This window comes from Silurus aristotelis, assembly GCF_946808225.1.
Source record: "Silurus aristotelis genome assembly, chromosome: 18".
Taxonomy (NCBI): Eukaryota; Metazoa; Chordata; class Actinopteri; order Siluriformes; family Siluridae; genus Silurus; species Silurus aristotelis.
Genome location: NC_139591.1, coordinates 24,208,957 through 24,218,410, shown reverse-complemented (window position 1 = coordinate 24,218,410; position 9,454 = coordinate 24,208,957). Strand labels below are relative to the sequence as shown.

General features: G+C 43.8%; 1 protein-coding gene across 1 annotated transcript in view; it reads left to right on the top strand.

Annotated features, from left to right (window-relative positions):
* The window catches only part of pip5k1ba (phosphatidylinositol-4-phosphate 5-kinase, type I, beta a), an 18,929-nt gene extending 11,402 nt beyond the window's left edge, over positions 1-7,527 (top strand). Inside the window, exons 11-13 of the mRNA XM_083568889.1 lie at positions 2,656-2,785; positions 3,882-3,987; positions 6,983-7,527. Of these exons, the coding sequence (XP_083425015.1) occupies positions 2,656-2,785; positions 3,882-3,987; positions 6,983-6,985 (239 nt within the window). The 3' untranslated portion in view covers positions 6,986-7,527. The remainder of the gene's footprint in view (positions 1-2,655; positions 2,786-3,881; positions 3,988-6,982) is intronic.
* Positions 7,528-9,454: the final 1,927 nt, after the last annotated feature.

The window sequence follows — 9,454 nt, the reverse complement described above, 5'->3', positions numbered from 1 at the left end:
AAGAAAGATGCAGGTTGCAGGAGATGCAACCTGAAGGAGATTGGAGACTGTAAGGTGTTGGCAGGGGACAGTGTAGCTAGACAGCATCGGATGTTGGTCTGTAGGATGGTTTTGGAGGTGAAGAAGAAGAGGAGTAGAGTGAGGACTGAAAAGAAGAATAAGATGGTGGAAACTAAAGGAGGAAAAGTGTAGTGTGAGGTTCAGGGAAGAGGTCAGACAGGAGCTCGGTGGTGGTGAAGAGGTGCTGGATGATTGTGGAACTACTGCAGGAGTGAAGAGGGAGACAGATAGTAAAAAGTACTTGGTGTGACATCTGGAAATAGAAAGGAAGACAAAGAGACGTGGTGGTGGAATGAGGAAGTGCAGGAGAGCAGAAGGAGAAAGAGGTTGGCAAAACAGAAGTGGGATCGACAGAGTGATGAGAAAAGTAGGCAGGAGAACAAGGAGATGCAGCAGCAGGTAAAGAGGGATGTGATTAAGGACAAGGAAAAGGTATATGAGGAGCTGTAGGAGAAGTTGGACACTAAGGAAGGAGAAAAGGATTTATACCGATTGGCCAGGCAGAGGAACCGAGCTGGGAAGGATGTACTGCAAGTTAGAGCAATAAAGGATGGAGATGGAAATGTGTTGACTAGTGAGGAGAGTGTGTTGAGAAGATGGAGGGAGTATTTTGAGCAGCTGATGAATGAGGAAAATGAGAGAGAGAGAAGGTTGGATGGTGTGGAGATGTGAAGCAGGAAGTGGATAGGATTAGTAAGGAGGAAGTGAGAGCAGCGATTAAGAGGATGAAGAGTGGAAAGACGGTTGGACCAGATGACATACCAGTAGAAGCGTGGAGATGTTTAGGAGAGATGCAGTGGAGTTTTTAACCAGATTGTTTAACAAGATTCTGGAAGGTGGGAGGATGTCTGAGGAATGGAGAAGGAGTGTGCTGGTACCAATCTTTAAGAATAAGGGAGATGTGCAGACCTGCAGTAACTACAGGGGAATTAAGTTGATCAGTCACACCATGAAGTTCTGGGAAAGAGTAGTGGAAGCCAGGCTGAGAGAAGAGGTGACCATCTGTGTGCAGCAGTATGGTTTCATGCCGAGGAAGAGCACCACAGATGCCTTATTTTCTTTGAGGATGTTGATGGAGAAGTATAGAGAAGGTCAGAAGGAGCTGCATTGTGTGTTTGTGGATTTAGGGAGGAGAGAGGAGTTGTGGTATTGTATGAGGAAGTCTGGTGTGTCAGAGGAGTATGTGAGGGTGGTGCGGGACATGTATGAGGACAGTGTGACAGCAGTAAAGTGTGCAGTAGGAACGACAGACTGATTCAGGGTGAGGGTTGGACTACATCAAGGATCGGCCCTGGACTATGATGTTTGCGGATGATATTGTGATTTGTGGTGAGAGTAGTGAGCAGGTTGAGAAGAGCCTGGAGAGGTGGAGATATGCGCTGGAGAGAAGGGGAATGAAAGTCAGTAGGAGTATGACAGAGTACATGTGTGTGAATGAGAGGAAGGGCAGTGGAGGGGTGCGGTTGCAGTGAGAAGAGGTGGAGAAGGTGGAGGAGTTCAGGTACCTGTGGTCAACAGTCCAAAGTAATGGAGAGTGTGTTAGAGAAGTAAAGAAAAGAGTGCAGGCAGGGTGGAGTGGGTGGAGAAGAGTAACAGGAGTGATTTGTGATAGTAGGGTATCTGCAAGAATGAAAGGGAAGGTTTATAGGACTGTGGTGAGACCTGAGATGTTGTATGGATTAGAGACAGTGGCATTGAGTAAAAGACAGGAGGTGGAGCTGGAGGTAGCAGAGCTGAAGATGTTGAGATGTTCGTTGGGAGTGATGATGATGGACAGGATTAGAAATGAGTTTATTAGATGGACAGCGCATGTAGAACGTTTTGGAGACAAGGTGAGGGAGGTGAGATTGAGATGGTTTGGACATGTGCAGAGGAGGGACATGGGGTATATCAGTAGGAGAATGCTGAGGATGGAGAAACCAGGAAGGAGGAAAAGAGGAAGACCAAGGAGGAGGTTTATGGATGTGGTGAGGGAAGACATGCAGGTAGTTTGTGTGAAAGAGGCAGATGTAGAGGACAGGGTGGTATGGAGACGGATGATCCGCTGTGGTGCCCCCTAATGGGAGCAGCCGAAAGAAGAAGAAGTTTTAAGAAAGATGAAAACATTAAAAAAAAAACTATTACTACCCCCCAAACCTGGAAGAAAATGGAGAACAACAGGGGAAGAAAAGTGAGTGTGAGCACCCCCTGGTGGCCTGGGGAGGTTGGGGATTGGGTTCCTGGAGTTTATAGCTGCTGTAACATCAGTAAGAAGAGGAACTTCTTTCCACAACATAAAATGTAACTGTAAATGGATATAAATTTTATGGTAAATTGACTCGGTATAGAGGAGCTTTTGGTAATAGGAAAATAATCAACTTTTGTGGGTTTGTATAAATATCCCTCTGGCTCTCCTCTGTCACTCTGCTGATGAAGTGTAAATGAGGATAGGATGTCCTGTGTGTAGTTAAGATATGGAGGGGACGTCCTGTGTAGTGAAGATGTGAAGGGGACGTCCTGTGTAGTGAAGATGTGGAGGGGACGTCCTGTGTGTAATGAACAGACTTGTCTCTCTTTATATTTCACACCAGGATGTTTGTTGATATTTTTTGACAGATTTGTCGTTTGTGAAACCAGACATCATTCCAAGCTCAGTGGATCTGCACATGGCCGATTCAGCTGCCAGTGTGACCTTTGTTACCTTCTCACATCCACACCAACTCACGGAGGACGAAGAATTCAGCAGGTGAAATCATTATCTATAATCTATACTGAGCGGTATTTATACTGAGCAGTATTTAGCAGTACTGAGCGGTATTTATCTCTTCGGCATCCGTCTGTCTTCGAGAGACGATGGTGTAGCTTCCAGTTTGGGTGTCCTATCTGCACCTTCGCGAGTGGCTGAAAAGTCAGATCCTGGAGTGACAGTCTCTGTTGCACTTGCTGCAGGTGAATGCTGATGCTTGCTGAGGCTGTTGTTGGTTTGCCTTCCTCCTGGCTCTCTTTGCGGCAAGGTTTGTGTTTCTCACCTCCTCGGCTGTCTGAGTGCCCTTTCTGACAGCAAGACGCCAGGCGGGGCGGTCGTCAGCACAGCTCTCCCAGTTGTTTACATTGATGTTGTCCATCTTAATGTCCTTTTTTATTTAGCAGTCCTGATCGATACTAAAAGTAAAAATAAAAAACTTTATTAAGACTCTGAATTCACATCCATTTATCTCCTCGCTGACCTGCAAACTCACCTGGGAGTGTGGATGCATATGACAACTGTGAGGTGTATGTTTAATGCGTCGCTGTGAGGCGCGCGTTCAATGCGTCGCTGTGAGGCGCGCGTTCAATGCGTCGCTGTGAGGCGCGCGTTCAATGCGTCGCTGTGAGGCGCGCGTTCAATGCGTCGCTGTGAGGCGCGCGTTCAATGCGTCGCTGTGAGGCGCGCGTTCAATGCGTCGCTGTGAGGCGTGTTAAATGCGTCGCTGTGAGGCGTGTTAAATGCGTCGCTGTGAGGCGCGCGTTCAATGCGTCGCTGTGAGGCGCGCGTTTAATGCGTCGCTGTGAGGCGCGCGTTGAATGCGTCGCTGTGAGGCGTGCGTTCAATGCGTCGCTGTGAGGCGCGCGTTCAATGCGTCGCTGTGAGGCGCGCGTTCAATGCGTCGCTGTGAGGCGCGCGTTCAATGCGTCGCTGTGAGGCGCGCGTTCAATGCGTCGCTGTGAGGCGCGCGTTCAATGCGTCGCTGTGAGGCGCGCGTTCAATGCGTCGCTGTGAGGCGCGCGTTCAATGCGTCGCTGTGAGGCGTGTTTAATGCTTTACGATGAGGCGTGTTTAACGTGGTGTTGTCATGTTGCAGAGGTGAATGTGGGAATTCAAGCTCCACTCTTGCTCTGGAAGACTCTGCGTTTCAGTCCAATTCCCCACACAGCAGCCCATCGGATTCAGAGCTGAACATTTATCTGGTGAGACGGGAGCAAGTTATTGTACACACTAACGCTCACACACACTTCAGTACACTTTATTGCACTTTATTAAACACTTTATTCCAATTAGTGGCCTCTGATCTACCACATCAGATTATAGGTGTGTTTTAGAGGCCCAATGTTTCTTGACTGACAGAACTGTTTTCATGGCAACCATCTCACTGACCTTTGAACACCTTTTAATCCTTTTAAAAAATCACATCATCTCAAACATACACTCGTTATACCCTTAATGACAGTGTGCATGTGTGCGTATGATGGTCATCAGGCCTGTGGTAGGTAATGTTTATAACTGAGAAGACAGTAGACAGACTGATCTAATCCCGGTGGGGTTCGTGGCCAGGGGTAAGGGTGGGGTTGAAGGTACAGATGGGGAAATATGATAAAACTATTGAATTCCATTAAGTTTTATTGGTGTAGCAATTTAAACAATAAACATTGATTCAATGCAGTTTCACAGAAATAAATTGATTACATATATACATTTTAGTGTCATAACATAAGAAGATAAACCTTTATTTATCCCACAGTGGTGAATTTTCCATAAATTTGACAGTGTAAGTGGCGAACGTGGCAAGAAAAACTACCCTGAGATGCCATGAGAAAGAAACCTTGAGAGAAACCAGACTCAGAAGAGAACCCATCCTCATCTGAAAGACACCAAACATTCATTTATTACAGTTCCATCATTGTTGAGGTGTACTCTTCAGTGACGACACACTCAAGTATAAAACTGTTAATGGTCATTTTAACCAGTAAATCATTGTAGCAGAGTGTTTCTATTAATTACAGTCCAGATTCGTCTTCATGGTTCTTGAGTTTAACCTCCACAGTAATTATTTCGATTGTAATAATGTAATAAACAGGAACAGTGGTACCTCAGGAGCATGTTTAACTTCACAAGGGGGCAACAGGGGGAGAGAAACATGTATTGTTATATATCCCTAATTTCATTCATCATTCATTCATTCATTTTCTCCCGCTTATCCATAATTTGGGTCGCGGGGGCAGCAGTCTAAGCAGGCCCCCGCCTTCGACTGCTGCCCAATCCTCACAGCACCGTCCCTTACGGTCCCTCCTGCAGGTGGTGAGCCCACGGGAAGGTGGCCCCACGTCACTCCGACGTCACGGACCTTGATATTTCCCTCGTAAGGGACCCCCGGAGCATAGAGGGTTAAGGGCCTTGCTCAAGGGCCCAAGAGTGGCAGCCTGGCGATACCGGGGCTCGAACCCCAGACCTTCCGATCGGCAACCCAGCGCCTTAACCGCTGGAGCCACCACTCCCTAATTTCATATAATAGTAATTTAATGATGTAATTATGTAATAATAAAGACACTGTACAGTGTGATCTGTAAATTGGGACTCCAGCAAGACTAGCGATGGAATGTAACTAAAAGTTAACACAGACATGAGGGATCTCTGGGCAAGAAAGTTCCGCCTCCTGCTGTAGACTCCATTATTTGAGGTACCAACAAATAGCCTGCACCTTTTGATCTAAGTAGGCGTGGAGGATCATCCTGGTACAGAAGTTCACTCAGATACTGTGGCGTGAGAGCGTTAAGTGTTTTATACGTCAGTAGTAGTATTTTATAATCAGTGTGAGATGTAATTGGGAGCAGTGTAGATGATTAAAACAGGGCTGATGTGCTCATATTTCCTAGATCTAGTGAGGACTCTTGCTGCTGCATTCTGAACCAACTGAAGCTTATTTCTGTACTTACTCCAACACCCAGACAGTAAAGCGTTACAGTAGTCTAATCTAGATGTTACAAAAACATCTACTAGTTTTTCTGCATCCTGTAATGACATCATATTTATCATTTTAGCAATATTTCTAAGGTGAAAGAAGGAGATCCTGGTGATATATCCAGCATATATATATATATATATATATATATATATATATATATATATATATATATATATATATATATATATATATATATATATACACAGTGAGGAAAATAAGTATTTGAACACGCTGCTATTTTGCAAGTTCTCCCACTTAGAAATCATGGAGGGGTCTGAAATTGTCATCGTAGGTGCATGTCCACTGTGAGAGACATAATCTAATAAAAAAATCCAGAAATCACAATGTATGATTTTTAAACTATTTATTTGTATGATACAGCTGCAAATAAGTATTTGAACACCTGAGAAAGTCAATGTTAATATTTGGTACAGGAGCCTTTGTTTGCAATTACAGAGGTCAAACGTTTCCTGTAGTTTTTCACCAGGTTTGCACACACTGCAGGAGGGATTTTGGCCCACTCCTCCACACAGATCTTCTCTAGATCAGTCAGGTTTCAGGCCTGTCGCTGAGAAACACAGAGTTTGAGCTCCCTCCAAAGATTCTCTATTGGGTTTAGGTCTGGAGACTGGCTAGGCCACGCCTGAACCTTGATATGCTTCTTACAGAGCCACTCCTTGGTTATCCTGGCTGTGTGCTTCGGGTCATGTTGGAAGACCCAGCCTCGACCCATCTTCAATGCTCTTCAATTGTATCAATGATCTTCAATTTAGGATAATAAATGTAGTGGAGGTGGACATTTTAAAGGCAGACTAACAGGTCTTTGAGGGTCAGAATTCTAGCTGATAGACAGGTGTTCAAATACTTATTTGCAGCTGTATCATACAAATAAATTGTTAAAAAAATCATATATTGTGATTTCTGGATTTTTTTATTAGATTATGTCTCTCACAGTGGACATGCACCTACGATGACAATTTCAGACCCTCCATGATTTCTAAGTGGGAGAACTTGCAAAATAGCAGGGTGTTCAAATACTTATTTTCCTCACTGTATATATATATATATATGTATATATATATATATAAAGAAAAAAAGCAGTGGGCCATAGACCCTTGTTTCCTGTCTGATACAAGCTGGTGTGTGTGTGTGTGTGTGTGTGTGTGTGTGTGTGTGAGATGTACAGTAACACTAATATTACTATCTGATTGTTTGTGTTCCAGTGATAACTGAAGTTCACTTCCTGCTGTCTGAATTCTGAAGCACCGTCTGTACTACTTCCTGCTGTTTGTTCTCTTCATATCGCACTGAGGTCACGTGACCTGTAAATGCTCGGCACAACGCACTGCTCTGCTTTTGATGTTGAACAAAGAAATTCAACTCTACTGAAAAATGATTATTGTTATTATTGTTATTATTATTATTATTGTGTTAAATTCATGTAACCTCTCTGATGATCTGAACACAGACTCGTGTGAGATTTTGGTGTTATTTTTAAGAAGTGTATTTAAACACTCAGACATTGTGCCTTGTTTTCTGATGGATGGAGCAAAAAGGTTTTATTAAAAGTTTAAATGAAAAGTAATCTAATCAGTTGTACTGCACAAAAACAAATCCACAATTGCTCATCAATTATTAGTAAATATATAAATGTTCCTGATCTTGATCTGTGTTTAAAGTATTACAGATGTGTGATTTTGTAAACAGTTCTGTATTTTTATGCATGTTTAAAGGTTATTGTGCTATTAAAAACTGTTTATTGATTGTGGATATTTATTTATTTGTGTGTGTGTGTGTGTGTGTGTGTGCATGAGAAGAGGGAGTTCAAGAAGCAGAATTAATAGCAATGTGAATGAACATGTGAATAGTAAACAAGGAAAATGAGAGAGAGAGAGAGAGAGAGAGAGAGAGAGAGAGAGAGAGAGAGAGAGAGAGAGAGAGAGAGAGAGAGAGAGAGAGGGTTGGATGGTGTGGAGATGTGAAGCAGGAAGTGGATAGGATTAGTAAGGAGGAAGTGAGATCAGTGATTAAGAGGATGAAGAGTGGAAAGTCGGTTGGACCAGATGACATACCGGTAGAAGCGTGGAGATGTTTAGGAGAGATGCAGTGGAGTTTTTAACCAGATTGTTTAACAGGATTCTGGAAGGTGAGAAGATGCCTGAGGAATGGAGAAGGAGTGTGCTGGTACTGATCTTTAAGAATAAAGGAGATGTGCAGACCTGCAGTAACTACAGGGGAATTAAGTTGATCAGTCACACCATGAAGTTCTGGGAAAGAGTAGTGGAAGTGAGGCTGAGAGAAGAGGTGACCATCTGTGAGCAACAGTATGGTTTCATGCTGAGGAAGAGCACCACAGATGCATTATTTACTTTGAGGATGTTGATGGAGAAGTATAGAGAAGGTCAGAAGGAGCTGCATTGTGTGTTTGTGGATTTAGAGAAAGCGTACGACAGGGTGGAGAGAGGAGTTGTGGTATTGTATGAGGAAGTCTGGTGTGTAAGAGAAGTATGTGAGGGTGGTGCAGGACATGTATGAGGACAGTGTGACAGCAGTGAAGTGTGCAGTAGGAACGACAGACTGATTCAAGGTGGAGGTTGGACTGCATCAAGGATCGGCCCTGAGCCCTTTCCTGTTTGCAGTGGTGATGGACAGGTTGAAGGACGAGGTCAGACAGGAGTCTCCCTGGACTATGATGTTTGTGGATGAGAGAGAAGAGGAATGAAAGTCAGTAGGAGTAAGACAGAGTACAGAGTGTGTGTGAATGTGGAGTGGGTGGAGAAGAGTGATGGCAGGAGTGATTTGTGATATTAGAGTATCTGTGAGAGTGAAAGGGAAAGTTTATAGGACTGTGGTCAGACCTGAGAGGTGGAGCTGGAGGTAGCAGAGCTGAAGATGTTGAGATGTTCGTTGGGAGTGACGACGATGGACAGGATTAAAAATTAGTTTATTAGAGGGACATCGCATGTAGGACGTTTTGGAAGGTGAGGGAGGTGAGATTGAAATGAATGTGTGAATACTAGTTAGAGCTTATTGTTATAGCCTGTATTCTTGTGTTGGCCGTTAGGGGGCAGTACACACACACACACACACACACACACACACACACACGGAGTGATCGGTTTCCGGAAGTAGTGATCGAGAAAAACTTTCTGATCGCCATCTGATTACTAAACCCTTTACACACAAACACAAATACCCACCCCCGAGACCATTAGCAAAAAACTGATTTATTCATTAACAAACAAACAAATATTTAAATCAAATATGTAGCACAAACTCCTCTGAGCGTCTTTATATTTACACAGAGCTGGAACACAGAGCTCTGTAATCAAATTGATTTACTCAGCTTCAAAATCACTACCTGAAAGGGCGACACACACACACACACACACACACACACACACACACACACACAACCAAAATGTAATGTCTGCTTTTTGGCCTGTAAACAGAAAGTAACAGTTTCAGTGATGGGCAGTGCATTTGGTATCTGGGCCTTCAGTGAGGACGTACACGACTTAATCCACATCTTAATACCACCACTGTCACGTCATAATTATAAAAACCATCGAATGCAAAAATGCTGACGCTATTCTGATCCAGTGATCTGCCCTGTGAGGAGAATCTGAAATCTGATTGGATAAAGAAACAGAGCTGTTGGTAATAAACTCGATGGTAAAAGTACAGCAGTACTG